This window comes from Lycorma delicatula, chromosome 4 (genome assembly GCF_047948215.1).
Source record: "Lycorma delicatula isolate Av1 chromosome 4, ASM4794821v1, whole genome shotgun sequence".
NCBI lineage: Eukaryota > Metazoa > Arthropoda > Insecta > Hemiptera > Fulgoridae > Lycorma > Lycorma delicatula.
In genome coordinates, this window is record NC_134458.1 from 176,558,173 (window position 1) to 176,579,505 (window position 21,333).

At 33.4% G+C, this 21,333-nt stretch overlaps 1 protein-coding gene across 2 annotated transcripts in view; it reads right to left on the reverse strand.

Annotated features, from left to right (window-relative positions):
• Window positions 1-13,609: 13,609 nt before the first annotated feature.
• LOC142324093 (uncharacterized) overlaps window positions 13,610-21,333 on the reverse strand; it is a 61,134-nt gene continuing 53,410 nt past the window's right edge. For both annotated transcript variants that reach the window (XM_075364728.1, XM_075364730.1), the window contains exons 7-8: window positions 20,542-20,788; window positions 13,610-14,407 (exon numbers count right to left, since the gene is read on the reverse strand). In XM_075364728.1, coding sequence (XP_075220843.1) covers window positions 13,669-14,407; window positions 20,542-20,788 — 986 coding nt within the window. In that variant the 3' untranslated portion in view covers window positions 13,610-13,668. The remainder of the gene's footprint in view (window positions 14,408-20,541; window positions 20,789-21,333) is intronic.

The following is a 21,333-nucleotide window of genomic DNA, read 5'->3' on the forward strand; positions in this document are numbered from 1 at the left end:
CTTTAAACGATACTACATTTCCTCGTCTACGATACTCTCCTACACCAATCCATTCCTTTGGCATTGTAATTCTCTGAACCTTTCCTTGTTTACAATCTTCAATATGTTTTGCAAGCTTTTCTTTAGCTTCCCTTTCACGACTTTTATTATTACCACTCAACATCCTTGTTAAACCATTATATTCGTTAGATTTATTAGAATATTTACCGTCATATTTATTAGAATATAATTGGAGCGAATTAATTTAACATCAGTTAATAACAATAACCAAATGACGATTCTTCGATTATTATTCACACGTTTTATATATAATCATTAGGATTAAATGATTCTTTGTCATCTTCAATATCATATCACGACATTTACACCAATATTTGGGTTTTGTGCTTCAAATTTATGAATATCTTTAACACAAACAAGATATTCTATTCCTTTCATGTTTAATCGATTTTCAAATTGTTTATAGGATGAAACACGCCACTTGTGATGCTAGGAAATAGATGTGCTAGAATTGACCATAAAAACCATTTTTCATCATCATTTTGTACATTTATTATAGCGTGTTTATTTAATAGAGCTTTTAGTGTTTGTAAATATGTACTATTACCACCATATAGTGGATCGAATTCTGAAATTGAAAGATCCATGATTAATATTTTATTCATAACCCAACCACTACCCATTTGAATAGATCTTTCAAAAGATTCATTAATTTTTTCATAGGCTTCTAAATACTGTTCATTCAAGACGGTTGGATTTTCATACATTTAAAGCAAATCGAGTGCTGCTGTGCAAGTTAACTTTACAAAAATTACATTTATCACCCACACATTTTTCCAACTCTACAACGACTATATAATATTTAATGTCATTAAATCATACTTGCCGGACAGATTTTTATAACAAAATACACTAGCATTGTCAATTCGTTCAAAATTCATGATCTTATAATGAAAACAATTTTAATAATGATGTGTTATTGATGTTAATATTCACTTATATAGGAATGTAAACGAGTGGGGATTCCCCATGACATCATGTGTTATTTTTATTCTTTTCTAATTAACGAGTATTGTGCAATCATCTTTAATATATTGAAATACTAGCAGAATCATTTTTAATGTACTGAATAATTGACTCATATACTGGACAAATCTTCTTTAATGTATTGTATAAGTTACTCCCTCCTCTATGGGATACAGAGTAGCTGGACCGAAGGTGCAATCATATCGGAGAGGTATCTGTTGAGAGCCAGATTAAGGAATGATTCCTGAAAGAGGGCAGGCAGCAGCTCTTCAGTAGTTGTTAAGGGCGTGAGTCAGAATGACTTAAACGGCCATATCAACATCACTCAGTCCTCTGAGTACTGCGCAGCTGAAAGCAATGGAAAACTACAGCTGCTTTTTTTCCAACAAAATGTGGCTCTCTGCATTTTCATATAGCAATGATGGAGGCGCCATCCTTGATAAAATATTCCGGAGGTAAACTAGTCCTCCGTTCGGATCTCTGGGTGGGGACTACTAAGGAAGGGGTCACCAGAAAATTAAAAAATAACATTCTACGAGTTGGAGCGTGTAATGTTAGAAGTTTAAAAAGGTTGGTAGGCGAGAAAATTTAAAAAGGGAAATGGATAGGAAAAATGTGGATGTAGTAGGAATTAGTGAGGTTCGGTGGGAAGAGGAAGGCGACTTTTGGTCAGGTGATTTTAGAATAATTAACTCAACTTCAAATAATGGGCAGGCAGGAGTAGGTTTCATAATGAACAAGAAGATAGGGAAGAGAATAAGAGTATTTCAAAACGCATAGCGATAGAATCATTGTAATAAGGATAAAATCAAAACCTAAACCGACAACGATTGTTAACGTCTATATGCCTACAAGCGCCCATGATGATGATGAGGTAGAGTGTGTATACGAAGAGATTGATGAAGCAATTAAACACGTAAAAGGAGATGAAAATTTAATAATAGTTGGAGATTGGAATGTAAGCATTGGAAAAGGCAAGGAAGTTAATATAGTGGGTGAATACGGGCTGGGCAAAAGGAATGAAAGAGGGGACCGACTTATAGAGTTTTGCACGAAGTATAATTTAGTAATTGCCAACACCCAATTTAAAAATCATAATAGAAGAATATACACTTTTGGAAGAAGCCAGGCGATACTGCAAGGTATCAGATAGATTATATCATGGTTAAGCAAAGATTTAGGAATCAACTCGTTGACTGCAAAACTTACCCTGGAGCAGACATTGACAGCGACCATAATTTGGTGATAATGAAATGTAGATTGGGGTTTAAAAACCTGAAGAAAAGGTGTCCGATGAATCGGTGGAATTTAGAGAAGCTTGAGGAAGAGGAGGTAAAGAAGATTTTTGAGGAGGACATCGCAAGAGGTCTGAGTAAAAAAGATAAGGTAGAAAATTTAGAAGAAGAATGGGAGAATGTTAAAAAGGAAATTCTTAAATCAGCAGAAACAAACTTAGGCGGATAAAAAGAACTGGTAGAAAACCTTGGGTTTCAGACGATATATTGCAGCTGATGGATGAACATAGAAAATATAAGAATGTTAGTGATGAAGAAAGTAAAAGGAACTATCGGCAATTAAGAAATGCTATAAACAGGAAGTGCAAACTGGCGAAAGAAGAGTGGATTAAAGAAAAGTGTTCAGAAGTGGAAAGAGAAATGAACATTGGTAAAATAGACGGAGCATACAGGAAAGTTAAGGAAAATTTTGGGGTACATAAATTAAAATCTAATAATGTGTTAAACAAAGATGGTACACCAATATATAATACGAAAGGTAAAGTCGATAGATTGGTGGAATATATTGAAGAGTTATACGGAGGAAATGAATTAGAAAATGGTGTTATAGAGGAAGAAGAGGAAGATGAGGAGGATGAAATGGGAGAAACAATACTGAGATCTGAATTTAAGAGAGCATTAAAAGATTTAAATGGCAGAAAGGCTCCTGGAATAGACGGAATACTTGTAGAATTACTGCGCAGTGCAGGTGAGGAAGCGATTGATAGATTATACAAACTGGTATGTAATATTTATGAAAAAGGGAAATTTCCGTCAGACTTCAAAAAATGTGTTATAGTCATGATACCAAATAAAGCAGGGGCAGATAAATGTGAAGAATACAGAACAATTAGTTTAACTAGTCATGCATCAAAAATCTTAACTAGAATTCTATACAGAAGAATTGAGAGGAGAGTGGAAGAAGTGTTAGGAGAAGACCAATTTGGTTTCAGGAAAAGTATAGGGACAAGGGAAGCAATTTTAGGCCTCAGATTAATAGTAGAAGGAAGATTAAAGAAAAACAAACCAACATACTTGGCGTTTATAGACCTAGAAAAGGCATTCGATAACGTAGACTGGAATAAAATGTTCAGCATTTAAAAAAAAATAGGGTTCAAATACAGAGATAGAAGAACAATTGCTAACATGTACAGGAACCAAACAGCAACAGTAAAAATTGAAGAACATAAGAAAGAAGCCGTAATAAGAAAGGGAGTCCGACAAGGATGTTCCCTATCTCCGTTACTTTTTAATCTTTACATGGAACTAGCAGTTAATGATGTTAAAGAACAATTAAGATTCGGAGTAACAGTACAAGGTGAAAAGATAAAGATGCTACGATTTGCTGATGATATAGTAATTCTAGCCGAGAGTAAAACGGATTTAGAAGAAACAATGAACGGCATAGATGAAGTCCTACGCAAGAACTATCGCATGAAAATAAACAAGAACAAAACAAAAGTAATGGAATGTAGTAGAAATAACAAAGATGGACCACTGAATGTGAAAATAGGGGGAGAAAAGATTATGGAGGTAGAATTTTGTTATTTGGGAAGTAGAATTACTAAAGATGGACGAAGCAGGAGCGATATAAAATGCCGAATAGCACAAGCTAAACGAGGCTTCAGTAAGAAATATACTTTGTTTACATCAAAAATTAATCTAAATGTCAGGAAAAATTTTTGAAAATGTACGTTTGGAGTGTTGCTTTATATGGAAGTGAAACTTGGACAATCGGAGTATCTGAGAATAAAAGATTAGAAGCTTTTGAAATGCGGTGCTATAGGAGAATGTTAAAAATCAGATGTGTGGAGAAAGTGACAAATGAAGAGGTATTGCGGCAAATAGATGAAGAAAGAAGCATTTGGAAAAATATAGTTAAAAGAAGAGACATACTTATAGGCCTCATACTAAGGCATCCTGGAATAGTCGCTTTAATATTGGATGTACAGGTAGAAGGAAAAAATTGTGTAAGCAGGCCACGTTTGGAATATGTAAAACAAATTGTTAGGGATGTAGGTTGTAGAGGGTATACTGAAATGAAACGACTAGCACTAGATAGGGAATCTAGATAGGGACAAAAAAAAAATAAGTTACTCAGGTTCTGAATCAATTTATTAATGTGTTGATTTATTGAAGAAAACAGAGTCGTGTTTTGGTGTGCTTTTTGTAGTAGATAGACGCTTGCGTGTTATTCTAGAAATAGTGGGTAGCTCTTGTGAAAAGAGACCTCATATACTGCCTCAATCTTCTTTAATGTATTGTATAAGTTACTCAGGTTCTGGATCAATCTTTTAATGCGTTGATCCCGCTTTCGCTAAAAGTAATGATGTCCAATTTTAAAATGAATTTAAAAGTGATTAAAACTGTTAACCGAGTCGTAAAAACACATTTTCATTTTATTTCATCATCAATTTCAAAAAATGTTGAGAAAAGGACGTATCTCGAGAACGGTGCGTCGTAGGGGTATGAAACTAGTGGCTATCGATTCGAAAAGTTGGAAAGTACCCTTTCAATTAAGCCTTTCAAAATCGCGTTAAAAATAGTCTAGGACGCACCGTTTTCGAGATACGACCTTTTTTAAAATTTTATTCAAAATGGAGACTTTTTGGATTTAAAATTGGAAGGTGACTGAGAAGTGGCTGCCTGAGGTTCTCGACCAATCAGCGCTCGTGAAAAAAATGGTGAAGTTCAAGACCAGGGGGCTCGGTTGGGGGGTGGTCTTGAATGTGGCGATGAGTTTCAAGACCAGGGGCTAATATCATATACGGGTGTAAAGTGGGGGGGAGAATCGACCAATCAGCGCTCGTGAAATAGATGTTTACATTTAAGACCAGTGGTCATGGTGGGGGGGGGGTGGTCTTGTTGAATGTAAACATTCTATACTACTAAAGTCCCTGTCCCCAAAGTTTTACCCTTTCAGGCAGTAGTCACAGCTGGTGGTAAGCCATCTACTAAACTCCCTATTAAGGGAGCCCCCACAATCACCCCTTTTGGGATGTCATCTACGACTTCCCATTCTTCAAAACCTCCTCCTCTGCCGCCTTGTATACTGGAGGATATGGTTGAGGAACCGCCCAACCCCAAGGCATCAGAGGTCCTTACCATCAAAACTACAAAAAAGAAAAACCGGATCACTTACAACTAATTTTTATATATTTTCCTGAAATTCTTACCTTTACTTATTAGGTGATCTTCTTAGATCACTGAGGCGGAAGTGCGCCAGGTGATCTGTAGCATGGCATGGCTCAAGGCCCCCGGATATGATTGTATCACAGCGGAGCTCCTCGTCCGAGCGCTTCCAGTGGTCCTTAGTCCTCGAACTAGAATATAATAGATTGCTCTTCGCCGGCCACTTTCCGGCGTGTTGACTTGGTGTTCAAAGGTGGCGACAAAGATCCTGCTGTTAGTTCTTCTTACCGTCCACTAATGTTCTTACTAAAGGTGGTGGATTTTTCTGGACATATCCGAAGCATTTAACTACTTATGGTTGCCTTCTGCCCTGTTTCAGATGCAGAAGCGTAAATGTACACAAAATGAATTAGAATTGGTCTCAAGTTATTTCAGCCATCGGACCGTTTCCCTGCGTGATGGCGGCTCGGAGGTTAGTAATACCTCAATTAAAGTATGCCCTCAGGACACTGTTCTGAGTTCCCTTCTTTGGATCATAAAATTCGATTCAATGTTGCGTTTAAGGTTGCCATGTAGTTGTCGTGTCATCGCTTATGCTGACGACACGCTGCTACTGACTGAAGGGGATTCGCATAACGAGGTACAATTCCAAGCTGCTCGTGCTTGTGAGACACTCCGACTGTGGAGTCTCCAACATAAGATGATTTTCAGCCCAGAGAAAACCACAATGATGTTGCTTAAGGGCCGATTGGCTGCTTCCCGACGAATCCGGGTTCGGATGGTTGGTCTCCCCATTCGGTACGTTACGACTCAAAAATACCCGAGTGTCATCTTGATGAGAATTTTCGGTTCAAGGAACATTTACAGTTTGTAGCAAAAAAGGCCGTTGGTGCTTTTTATGGAGTCCGTAGAGACATTCATCCCGACTGGGAGTTTAATTACCGCACCATGCGTATCCTTTAAAAAGGTGTCAGCGAAGCTATTATGCTGTATGTTGCGCCTGTCTGGGCTCACCGCATGGCTTTTAGGTATTGCGCGGACATTTTGCTGCGGGCCCAGCGACTCTTACTGGCTGTTACAGAACAGTCTCGCGGGAAGCAGTCCGTGTTATAGCCAGAGTCAAACCAATAGATATCTTGGCTAGTTAGTGTAAGGAACACTGCATTTCCAAGGTAAATAACATATTGACGTCAGAACGAAAGCAGGAGATTGAAGACCGGGGCCTTGCGTCTTGGCAGATCAGGTGGGACGAATCCCCGGCAGGTCGCTACACACATGATATATTTCCTATAGTGTCTAATTTAGGTGCGATTAGATGGGTCTCCCCCAATCAACATATCACACAGTTTCTCTCCGGGCATGGTGCCTTTCGGGCGAGTTTGGCTAGGTTTCGTTTGGTGTATTCGAGTCAATGCCCGAATTGCGGAACTGATGATACGGTGGACCACGTCCTCTACGTCTGTCCCCGATACGAGGTCGAACGTTCACGAGCTGTTAGGAAACTTGAGAGAATACATTTCTTTCTGGATCTCCGTATCAACTGGTTGATCCGCGAGGAATGGTCTATAATGGCTGGTTTTATTCCCGCCCTTGCGATGTGTAGGTCTGCAGAGGAGTTTGATCGAGGTAAGATCCCGGGTGGCTAGGGTTCCGGCTTAGGCATTGGACTAGTTGGAGGTAGGCGCATTGGCATCATGCCCCGATTATATTGGTATTGTGTGCAATTCGATTTGGGGCTCCCGCTGGTGGGGTTGGTTGCGCTGCCCGGGTATGGCAGCCCGCTCTGCGACCGGTGGTGTGGCTTCCCTCCGCCGGTAGCGGTCCTGATCGTGACTTGGTAATGCCACGTGAGACACCATGATTGAACCGGGCTGGGGTGAGGGATTTGTCCCCGGCTCCTGCGCGGATCGGAATGAGGTTGCGTTCCTTTTGTTAGGTGACAAACTGGTTGACTTATTTGGTGTAGGTCTGAATTTCTATGTTGCGTAAAACACAATTTTGATTGCTATGAGTGTAGCACTGATTTAACTGGGTCAAACACATCAAAGAATTGAAAACTAGGTGTTCCAAACTTTTAGACATACCAGATAGGGTGCCAATCAGTCATGTATGTTGCATTTTTACTACTTGGTTTGTTCCCGTTTGGATTATGGTTGTGTCGCCTACTCTTCAGCATGTAACACTGTGCTTAAAATGCTAGATGCTGTACATCATGCTTTCCTTCGGCTTGCTACAGGTGCCTTTAGATCAAGCCATGTTGTAAAGCATCCTTGTTGACTGCAATGAGCCGTCACTGGGATAGATGGAACCAGGTATTAGCATCTTATTTTATCTACCTTAAGGGACAGAGAAATCACCCGGCTTTTGATCCAATTCTTGGAAATACTTATTTCCTAAGTTATAAGGACTGTCCACACTGTATTGCACCTGTAGGTGTTCGTACCCGATGTGTCTTCTGCATCATATAAATGGTGCTTCATTTTTCCAACATATTCATGTTCACATCTTCCATGAACAATCAACCTTATAAATTTTATGTTTGACCTCATGAAATACAATAAAGAATCAATACCAACTGTTTTCTTTCAGCAAATGTTTCACCATATTCTCTCCAAGGCAAACCCAGACACAGTTGTATACACGGATGGATCTAAACAGAACAATACTATTGGGTGTGGCATCCTGAGTGCTCTTGCCCGGTCGGAAACCATACTGGTTGTCCATTAGCAAATGATCAGTGGCCAATCTAACATCAATACGCAAATATAGAACCTTCTCAAAAACCTTGCCAATCACATGCGTGTTTGTTGTTAATGACCGAACCTACATGTTTGGTCTACCCAGTCGTACAAGTGTATTTACTGCTGAACTATATGCTATACATAAGGCTTTGAATATCATTAACTTAAGTATCATTATATCCGTATTTGTAGCGACTCGTGTAGTGCTCTCCAAGCCATAGGGAATTTTTATTCCAGATATCCTATCGTCACTGAAATCTACAATGCAATCGCTGAGTTGAACCATCGCACACAAGTGAGTTTCTACTGAATCCCTAGCCACGTGGGGATTCTAGGTAATGAACTTGCAGATTCCACTGCAAAAGGCGCATGTAGTCTACCATCCTTCATTACCCGTGATACTACAGCCAACTTTATTAACCATGTCAATCACACACTTCGCATGGTGGCAAAATCACTGGATTGCCATGGGACTCCTCACATAGGAAATTTCGCAGAGAGGAAGATGTCCATCGCCAATTGCGGATAGGACATATGAGATCTCACGTTAGTTCTGTTCACGGTTACCTGATGTCAGCAGAAAATGCACTGTTATGCATACAATGGAAGTGCCACTTGACTGTGTGCCACGTCCTTATGGATTGCATACGTTATGTGGCCTTGAATTGTAAATTTAAACTACCCAGGAATTTTCGTCAAATCCTGGGCAGTAATAAATAAGTTTTGGACCAGGTATTTTTATTTCTTCAAGCTATTAGTATTTTACAAAATTTTTCATTGTGTTCTTAAATATTTTTTTTATGATAGTTGTATGTTTTTGTGTTTAACATTTTAATTTAAGTTTTTTATTTTGTCTTTGTTTTTAGTATTTTAGTTTGAGTTTAATTTTGTTTTTAAATTTATACTTTGCGCTTTTATTTTGTTTTACTTTTGTTGTTGTCGTATTAGATTTGATATTTTATTTCTATATTTCATATTTTTGTTTTCCAGGCGATGATAACACAAAAATGTTTATCACTCACAAAAAAAATGTTTCTTTTATAATCTTGGCAATAAACAAGCCAAATAAGTCTACACTCAATTTTCCTTCACAGAATAGATGGTTCGTTCCAGTAATAGGTGCTTGGTGAAATGTTGGTTTAAAGCAGTTTGGCAGAGCACGTGACAGCTTATTATTGACAGTAAAATTTGAAAAGTAAAAAACAGTAGCAATTCACAGCAAATCATATAAATATTCTTTGCAATTATCAAAGAAAAACATTCATCATGAAGAAAGATTTCTAATGACTTATGGAATGCATTAATTTTCTTGATTGAGTAAATTATTTAATGTTGTGGCAAAGATTTTGCCCAGCAAAAAACCTGCCGGTGAAATCTGGGCAAATGTTTTTGGTAGCCATAACTGTATAATAAAGCGTTTTTCTTATTTCAAGCTCTATAATCAGTTTCTGAATTATTTTTCTTTCCCCTTGAATTACTCTGTATTTACAAAAAAAAAATTATTGATATATATTTTTTATCTTAGCAATCCAAGAAGTGGATTGTCCTAATTCTGCGCAAGCTTCTTAACAATTTGTTAATTTCAACTACATTTACTTACATTTCATGAAGCCTTAAAAAGTGCTTCCTCTGGTAAAATGAGATCATACTGATATTTTTAAGACATTATATAATGGAATAAACTTGATGGTTTCTATGCTTTCTGACCTGAAAAATTGAATAAAATAGCTTCCAGAACTTATCTCCCATTTTCAAATGTAAAACAAAAACCTTCGGTGATGAGAAAAAAACATTTTTTTTAGGTTTGAAGTACTATAACTTTGTTAAATGACTAATAAATGCATAAATTTTATTATCAAAACTTTTAAATAATTTGATTCTGAGAAAACTGATATAATAAAGTCTATGAAAAACAAAAAAAAATCAACTTTTATTATTAAAAACTAAACAGAACAAAATTTAACAGAAAAATTTTGACCCGGTAAAAATTAAAAACAACAGTTTTTAGTACAATAAATTTATATCCTAGGAAAATTAGGGTGGAACAGTAACTGTAATGCTTCAACTTTAATTTGATTACAATTTATTGTTGTTACATGTTAACAATAAACATTAGGTGGTTTAGTTTTGACATAATTTTAATTGTGCTTAATTATTTTTGGGAATCAGGTTATGTAGTGTTTTGTGTTTATAGTTAAACTATACCTACACTTTCCAGTTGTAGCAGAATTTAAAAGAGAAATTCCATTTTGAATTCTTTGTTTTGAAAGATGCAGCATTCTTCACTCATGCAGGATATGATTTTTGTGTTTGGCTTTTGCAATAGAAGTAGCTGCGATGGAAGAATACAGAGGTATCCTAGACGAGTAGTTCCAAACTAAAGTATTTTGAAGGATTTTTAGTAATCTACGTAAGAATGGTACACTTTCCAGCACTCACTTTCATCTGAACATCAACCAATACATGGTGATGAAAGAGAAAACATTTTTCAACTGGTACAGCTGTCATACAACAAGCACATGAAGAACTTTTACACGATTCAATATTCCACAAAACATAGTATGGAAGAAATTACATAGTCATGGACTGCATCCTTATAATGTTCAGAAAGTTGACACCCGGCTTGGTGACCATGCCAGACGACTGCAGTTTTATCAATGGGTTAACAATAATTATCACTTCATTTTGTTCATACTATTTTTGGTTGAAGCTACTTTTACTTAATGCCATAAACATCACACACAATTCACATCAGTGGTCTGAAAAAACCCCACATGCTGTAGTTGAATCATATTTTCAGCAATGTTTATCAGTGAACATTTTGGTGTGGCATGAATGATAACCAATTAATAGGCCCTTTTATACTAGAATAACCTGTCAAGGGGTTAACAATAATTATCACTTCATTTTGTTCATACTATTTTTGGTTGAAGCTACTTTTACTTAATACCATAAACATCACACACAATTCACATCAGTGGTCTGAAAAAACCCCACATGCTGTAGTTGAATCATATTTTCAGCAATGTTTATCAGTGAACATTTTGGTGTGGCATGAATGATAACCAATTAATAGGCCCTTTTATACTAGAATAACCTGTCAAGGGGAGAAATTATCTGAAATTGTTAAACAATGAATTTCTTACAACGCTTGAAAATTTCTCAATGGCAAAACAAACAGAAATGTACTATCAATTTGATGGAACAACACATTTCACGAATGAAATAAGACAATTCTACGATGAGAAATTTACTGGTAAATGGATTGGATATAGAAGGCAGGTAAATTGGCCACCTATATCACCAAACCTTACTCCCTTAGATTACTGTTTATAAGGATGGATGAAATGCGAGGTATATAAGCAAAAGGTAGACAAAAGTGATGAACTGATCACATACATTCATAATGCTGTTGCTCTCATCAAGGAATGTGAAGATATCATTAGGAAGGCGATAGAAAATACAAGGAAACAAGTTGAAAAGTGCAGTGATGTAAATGGTGAAATTTTCAAACTACTGTATTGTAAATTAATACAGTATAAAACTCAGTGAGTATTGTTTTTAAAGTAAATTAAATGTATTTTAATTTTCAAAGGTCTAAATTTATTGTACTAAAAACAGCTATTTTTAATTTTTATGAACTCATAACAATTTTCTATTAAGTTTTGTTCCGTTCTTTTTAATAGTAAAAGTTTATTTTTTTGTTTTTCAAAGACTTTTACATCAATTTTCTCAGAATTAAATTCTCTACAAGTTTTCATAACAAAATTTATGCATTTATTACTTATTACTCATTTAACAAAGTTATTGTACTTCAAATCTACAAAAAAACCTACTTTTCGTCACTGAATTTTTCTATTTACGTTTAATATCATGAAAAATATGGGAGGTAGGCTACCGTTCTAGGACCTGTTTTATTTGATTTTTCAGGTCAAAAACAAGAAACCATCAACTTTACCCCTTATAACCTCAATTCACCAAGGGGAACTGAGATCCAGGTGAAATTTTTTCCTAGCTGTAATTGATAACAAACCTTTTAGGACATATGCTTGTATGAACATTTTTCCTCATTTCAAGCTTTGTAATCAGTTCCTAAATTATTTCCCTTTTCTCCTAATCATGTGTATATTTTTACTATTAGGAATTTTAAACCCATCTTAATTTACATTTTTCCATTTTCAAGGAAAAACATAAATTAAGAAAATATCATTGCACATTTTGTAGTTTTTTTTAGCTGCTTTTATCAGAATTTGTGACAAAATTATTTAAAACCTTGATTATACTGATGGTGAAATTACTTTTCACATTATTCTGGCAATAAATAATAAGCTCATTTGTTGTTTACCAACAAAAATAAAAATCATAAAGTGTACATGTTCATATGCAATCTTGGAAAAAATGAATAAATAAATGTGACTTAACAAAAAAAAAAAAAAAAAAAAAAAAAATTAACTGCTCATTTTAACTAAACATAGAGAATAAAAAATTAGACATCCTCACCCAAAAGTTTCATTTTTAAAAATAGAATTTGAATTTTATTAAAATTGATACTATATAAATGTAATCACAATTTAAACATTCATAACAACATTCAATTTACAAACCTGTTAAATTTCATTTATATAAAATATATATTTTTAAATGCATAATTAATAAAATACATATTTTTATTTAATAATTAAAAATACATAATGTGAAAAAATTATTGAAGTTAAAGATGGTCAATATAAATATTGAAGTATGCAACTTTACTTAGGTTAAAAAATAATACACAATTTATTTAAAATGCATTTCCTAATAATTTTTCATAATCTTAACACTTATGATAGTAACCAATAATAATTTTTTTTTTTTTTTACTTCAATAAAAAGAAAATTCATTCATTCGACATGCGACTTGTCTACTTTTTAAAAGAATTACACAAAAAATCCCATTCTACTTTCATTTATCAAAAACTGTACAGTAGTACATATGCAATTTGTAATTTTATTTGACAGGGCTCAACTAACCATATAATTAAAAATGAATAAAATTAAAAAAATATCAACAATATCTGAATATGTATGTATGTAAATAAATAATATAAAGAAAAAAAATAATGTATTACACAAAAAGTGAATGCAGAACTTTACCACTTCAAGAGATGATATAACAGGCAATGCAGCATGGAAATGTGAATAATGGACAATATGAGAATGATATAGAAATTGAAATCTACCTCTTCATTTCTTTTAATTTGAGTAGAAACACTAGCACCTGTTTTGATGAATCCAATAAGAAATCTTGAACAATAAGGCTCAAAGAATTCAATAACATTATTTAAACTGAAAAAAATAAATAAATAAAATAGTATTAAAAAAATACTAACCATTTCTTTCCCAAAATAAAAAAAACCTACAGAGAAATGAATGAATGAATTGTAATATACGTTTGAAAAATGTTTTTACCCATTTTTTTATTACATTACTTTCTTACATAAAAAAATACTAATAAAATTAATCACTTTCTATGAGTTTGTAGTATTCATCATTGTCTATTTCTATTTGGAGTGGAGACTTTGGTCTAAATGTAGAATCTTTCCTTTTACTGCTACTACTACCACCACTATAAGTACTATAACTTAAGTTTTTATCACCACCACCTCCACCAGTATTGCGTTCTCTACGAGTTCTATCTTTAGAACGATGATCATGTCTTTTCTTTTTACTTATTTTTGCCCTTAAATCTTGTGCATCTGGTTGAATGGTGACTTCATCACTATCATATTCTTCATTGTAACTTCTTCCACTGAGAGGGCGACGATGATCACTTATACGATCTGTCATTAGAACACTCGATGACGAACGACTGTGATGTCTCCTAGACGATTCTTTTCTTCTTCTACTTCGATGATGTCTTTCTCTAGATCTGCTACGATGCTTTCTGATGGAGGATCTGACTTTTCTATCATCATCAACACCATCAGAATCATCACGACTCCCACTGTCATGTGCTCTAGCACCTCTTAAGACAGATTTCACCTGACCACCTGATCTCCAAACATCTTCTTTATTGTCTTCAGGAGAAGGGCTTCGATCTGTTACCACAGCAACTCTCAAGTCAGGTACTTCTTCTTGAGGCTCCTCTTCTTCCTCTTCTGTAGAATTATCTTTTGAACTATCATGTTTTTCTTTCTTTATACTGATCATCTCTCTATTATCCAAACGCTTTCTTAAATCAGATTTTTCTTTATGCCTGAAACAAAAATAAAACTAATCTGAAAAATAAATGTGTATTGAATGATAACATTGACAGAAACAGAACACTCATTACTTAAGTCTACTTTTACTAATTAATTAGGTACAACACCGCCTATAAAATATGGTTGACCAATTCTGATGTTACTTTACAGTAAATAGAGTATGTTATATACAAACTCTGGGAAGATTTTATTTTAAGTAGGTCACTGGATATCTGAATATCTTTTTAATGGAAGGGTTTTGTGTGTGCGTGCATGCATGTGTGTGTGTTCTGTAACAAATAGAGCAGCTTCCAGAAAGAAGAATCTAGAAGAAACAACAAAGGGATTCTTTTTAAAAAAAAATAATATTTATAAACAAGCGTAGAAGGTGCAGACAATGGAAATTATTACACTTGAGCAATCAGAAGGATGGATTGGGGACTAGTACTGCAGGCCAGAAGATACAAATATTGGGAACCAGTGAAGGACAAGTTTAAGTTCAGTTCAGTGTGGGGGAACATTCAGAGTATAAGTATATGAGTGTTCAACTTTGGACAGTGGATGAAAACAAGAAGCTATTTGGTAAATTATTTGTGAACAGGATTGAAAGTGACATTATTACATTCATTTATAAAGTGAAGGGTAGTTCTTTTATAAACAGCAAAAGTTAATAATTCTTACACTGAGTGAATTGTTGATTTTTATATAGTTATCTTACTATTAATTTAATATTAGTTTCTATTAGTTATTATAAAGTTTTTAGTAAATCAGAGTTGTATTTTGGTATCTATAATTCAATTATTATTAAATTAATTTCAATTACTATTTTGTAATTGAAGTAAACTGTAATTTACTGTAAATTGTATTTCTAAGAAATTGTTATCTAGGCTATCTCTCAATGTCCTTGTCAAACCACAAATACATGACACCAAAAAAAAAAATATATATATATATATATATGTTTATCTGTTAGTAAGATAATAGAAAGCGTGGTTCAGAAGTAAGGGCTGACGAGTTACAAATAGTAATGACTGGCAACACTGATTGGTTCACACAAGCGCAGTAGCTTTAAATGGTCTGTTGAGCATGTGACACCACATTGCTGTCAGTTCATTGTTGTTTGTCTTGCAGACAAGGTATTATTAAATTGAGTGTGGTAATAACAAATCCTGCCAGTTGTGAAGTTCAATGAGCGATTAAATTTCTCAACACAACAGGACATAATGCTGCTGAAATTCATTGTCAATTGTGTAAAACAAATGGGCCTATTGCAATGAGTAAAAGAAAAGTGAGGTAATGGTGTTGTGTGTTTAAGGAAGGCTGTTCAAATGTTCACAACAAACAGAGAAGTGTCTGGACTGATTGTCTCGTTGAACGTGTAAATGCAAAAGTGAGAGAAAATTGTTCATTTATGATTAGCAATCTTTCTCTAGAACTTCCAGAAGTTTCACTGTTGAGAATCGTGACTGACACTAGGCTATCATAAACTGTGTGCTGGCTGCTGAAAATGTTGTCAAGTGCTCACAAAGATCACAGAACGACATCAGCACATGCTTTTCTCAACTGTTTAATCATGATGGAGACGAATTATTTCCCATATTGTCAGTGATGAAATGTGAATTTCGAATGTCAATGCTGAGATGAAACAACAATCCATACAGTGGTGTCATTCCAGTTCATCTAAACCAAAAAATTAAAACATACCATCTCAAAGGAAAATCAAGGAAATGCTGGAACCAAAAGGATGTGTTTTTGATTGATTTCATGGAACCTGGAACATCCATCACATGACAAATCTATTGTGTAACACTTTCTAAACTGCATTGTGCCATTCAAAACCGATGAAGGGGAATTCTGAGATCAGGAATTGTTCTACATCACAACAATGCATATCCGCACATGGCTGCATGCACAGCAGAAACAATTCAAAGATTCAGAGGGGAAGTTTTTGACCATCCCACTGATCTTGTACCCAGTGAGTACCATCTCTTCCTACACCTTAAAAACTGGCTTGCTTCCAATGATCTGAGAAAGTGAACACTTTAAAAGTTCAGTATAAAAGTGGCTACAATCCCAGGAGGTGGAATTTTATGCAGTGGATTTGAAGAAGTTAGTTTCAAGATACCAAAAGTGTTTGGAACAAAATGGTTATTATATAGAAAAATAAAGTAAATATCTAAGTATTTGAAACTATTAAATAAATTTTTCATTTTTTCTACTGTTTTCATTTTGTTTCTGATCGGCCCTTGCTTTTGAACTACACCTCGTACAAATAGATGCAACCAGAAAAGCATTTAGTACAAACTCAGGTTTGTAATAACTATTCTGGTTTTTATGTAGGGTGAATAGAGGTCATTAACAATCAGAATAATGAACATATAAAAGAAATGATCGTAGTAAAGAAAATATTCCTGAAATATATGATCATACAATCAAAGCACTGTATGTTAGTGAGATATGAATACTATATAAATTTTAAATAAAATAAACACTCTATGATGAAATAAACAGCAAAGGATATCTTACGTATATCTTACATAAATTGTCAAATAGCCTCTATAATCTTAATGAGTTACGTGTAAAATAAATTAAAAATTATAGTTTATGCTTTTGGAAATATAAAAACTGTACTTCACTGTTACAATCAGTATCATATACATAAAACAAAAATCTAGAGCTAATAATAATAATGCAATATATACATATACAATATTTATACTAGTAAAGTTAGTATTAAGATGAAATTCAACAATTTTATAATGCCTATCACTATAAAAAATTAACACAATATAATCTTAAGTAAATTGAATATTTTTAACAAACTAGAAGTTACGAGTTAGAAACGTATATGTACAAATTAGAAAATAATAAAACTATTAACTGTGATATAAAAAGTTAATTAAGATAACAATAAAAACTAAAGTATACAGAAAATTAATAAACAAATATAATGCATAAGGATTCGCAACTTTTAGACCACAAAAAGCGGGAAAATATGATAACGTAATTCAGAAAACATAAAAAAATTTGAATTAGGAGATACCATATAAAACAAATTAAAATAAAATGATTATCACTGATATACAAAATAAAACTTTTTTTAATGTTTCTCTAAGTGAGATACTTTTCTCTGCGTTGTTTTTTTCTTCATAGATTACACATCTGTAAATAGAGTCTTTCTATCACCCTCAGTTAAATAGAATTGGCACATTAAAGGCCAACAAAAGTTAATGTCAAAACTAATGTCATGGGATGTCATATTTACATTAAAACTTCTTAGCAGATGCTCTCCTTTTGCAGGTAGCCTCAGATACATTTTGAATTTGAAGTTCAGCAATAATCAGTTAGCATATTAACATAACATTCCCCTTTTTATTTACATTCAATGTACAAAAAAGGTTCTTGTGGGCCAAAGCACATGCTAACTGGACTAAAGAAGACAGGAAAAATGTTATGTTTTCTGATAAGTCACATTTATATGTTCAGGGATGAGGGTTCCATACATTTGTAATGGTTTTCCAACACTAAATAGCTTAATGGAAATGTCAATGTTTCACACTTGCTGCCCTGAAATTTGGCAGGAAGAAATCCACATGTGATGCAGGAAATGGACTTTTAGTGACATATTCTATCCCATAACTCTGCATGAATTCATCAGTTTATCTACAATATCCTGATAATTTTGCGATTTATGGACACCCAGAAAGTTTTTGAGACCCTCTGTCCAAACAGAAAGTTCCATATCAGTCAACACAAAGTTAAACATTTCATCTCTAACCTGTTCTCTTATTTCTGAGCAGACAAAATGCCCTTCTTTAGTTTCTACTTCACTTCAAGAATTTCTGCCTTATGTTCAAGAATCCTTAACTGTCCTTTTACAAATTTATTTTATTAATCCTGGTTTGATATGAAGGAACAGTAAAAATTTTTTTCTGGTTTAATAGAGGCTCATACAAAATGTTTTCTTTTCACCAAGAGTTATGTTCTCGTTTCTTCCACTGTTTTCATAATGCTGATCTCTAGCTCAGCTGTTCCATCCACAAATAAAACAGTTTTTTGAATACACTAACTGCATGCCAAACAAATGAGCTATTACTTTTAAATCTCCATACACATTCTGACTATGCTTTTCATAATTTACTTTTTCAATAACAGTTATCATAGCAGCACAAGTCTCTTTCATATTAATTCCAAACAGATCAGTCAGAAGAATATGTATTACTATTGCACAGTAAAACTGCTTTTAAGCTATACTTGGGGGAATCGCTGATAAGGGACCACTCCTCAGTTTCATGAACATGCCCTAATTATAACATAAGCTTATCAATATTTCTACAGTAAACTAAGTAATCTTCTTCAGCAAAACATTGAGAAAAATCTTTCTATCTGCTCTAATAACTCAAAATTATTGTATTCTTTTAAGTAAATTCCAACTTTGTAGTTTTGAACTTTAAAGTTCAGCTTTATTTTTTGACGAGTTTAAATCTCTTACAGAATCATTTAACTCACCTTGTGATATAAGATGTGACTCACTGGATTGTAATTCAAAGTCATCATGATCAAAGTAATCATGTCATCTTCAACAATGTCTGCTTCTTCATCACTGTTCTGGCAATGAAGGGTAAAGTATGCTTAGATTTCTTACAAATTCCAGACACATTAGTTAAAAGAATTAATAACTGGTTAGTGATCTTTTGGTAATGCCAAACCATAGGTACACCAAATGGCAAGGCCATTCATGAGCCTTTTACACATCCTCTTAAGTTGAGCACACAGATACTAAATATTATACGAGGTGCCCACATCTTATCCTGATCACAGATTTTACAGTTAAAAGTACAATTAATAATCTTCTTTTTAATTAAAGGTAAATTGGTTTTTCTTAAGTAATTTTATACTGAACTCATCACACACATAACAAAAACTGTCTGATTTATTTAAGTACTTATTACGCATTATGAGACATCACTGTTCACTCACTTAATACCATTATCACACTGACTGACGAGATCATCTATAGAAAGCGTAGGCTAACAAAGCCAAAAAGCTTTGTGTTGTTTTGAATTGTCTTGTACGCTTCAATAAAGAAGTATGATATCATAATATGTGATGTTTGTATTATGACTTATTTTTGTTTCACGGTTAACAAATGAGAGTTAGAAATATATACTGAGCACATATATATGAAGTAATCATATAAAATAAAAAAAACATACATGTATCATATCGTATATAAAAAATTTTCAAAATTTAAATTTTGAAATTCATAAATGTAGGGCGATGGAAAAAATTTGACTTCAGATTCATTTTTAGCATTAAAAAACAGTTCAGTTTCAAGAATCACATATTAAGATACAAAAACTGTGTTTTTGTAAGTATTATGTTTTATATAAAAACTTTTTAAAATTAAAAAAATTACCAATGAGATAACATTGTAACCAAGAAAAATGTTAGTAATAAATTAAAATTACCAGAAAATTTTTTTAAGAAAAATATACTATAAAGAAAATTATAGTCTTCTTTTAAACCATATGAATTAAAAAAAACTAGAAATATAGTAACTGCAGTATTTAATAAAAAGGATTCCAGTAAGTACATTTACCAAAGAAGCACAAGATTTGTACAGCATGAGGGCATATAAACATACAAACAAAAAAATATCAAACATGGCTAAAGAACCTTATAACAAACATGCCATAAATAATATAAGAAAAAATATGTATATACTGTAAAACTAAATAATAATATTGATGAAATACAATGATTAAAAAAATGTAACTCACGAATTTAAAATTAAACTAAATTAAGTTAATGAATTCACAGGTGACTATAGGGAAAATTTTGTAGCTTGCAGAAAAGGGACAAGAAAGCTTATTCTAAGTTGCACTGACAATTACAAATGCAATTGAATTATATGGACAACTTAGTATGTTAAAACTGTATAACCTTTTCAGTACAATTCTTGTTTTTTATATACTTGAAGTCATTTTTAAATTTAGTACTATTTAAAAAAAAGGAAACCAAACAAACATAAACAAAAACATTTTTTTTTTAGGGAAACCATAAAATAAGAATCCAAGGAAATTTATTAGAATTTTAGCATGACAACAAAACTTAATCTTTAAACAAATTAAACAAGAACATTCACCTCTTGGAACTGGTACATCCTAATCTCTTTTCAACGAGTACAGCTTCATCATCAGCATGCATTCTCATACGAGGTATTTTCTTTCTTTTAATCAAATCCTCATTGTCAGAACTGCGTTCATTGTCATTATATTTCCTTTTATTTTTACTTTCCCAAATCTCAAGTCTGACTCCAGCTGGTCTATTGTATCGATTCATGAACACAGGAGATGGCGGTGGAGTAGGTCTTTTTGGTGGACTCTCATTGCCTGAAATTAATTTAAACATATAATAATCAATAATAGTGAATATACTTTTAACTTCATGTCAAAACAAATTGTAAGTCATCCTAATTACACTTTTTGAAATAATATCATAACTTTATATATAATTAATTATATATCAAAAATTATATTCAGTTTAAAACTTAATACAGGCATGAAAGATAACATAAACACATATGATGACAGCAAACACTAACAAATCTAAATTTCACGATTTAAATTTTATGTGTTGCAAAAACAAATTGTTGGAAAACTACCAGTATTAGAATTATAAAGAAGGATGTAAAAACACAATGATTTCATACATAACAACATAACATCATAATCTCTCAAACACACACCTTGTTTGCAACAGTTTAAAAATTCATAAACAAAGTGATTTCAGCTCTACAGTTGGTACAAATTCTGACAATCACCGACTGACATTCTATGAAAGTCATCTATATTGAAGATTGCTAAATTAAGTTTTTCTACAATTAAAACATATTATCACAGATGTATAAAACATAGTACACAACTCACACTTCCTA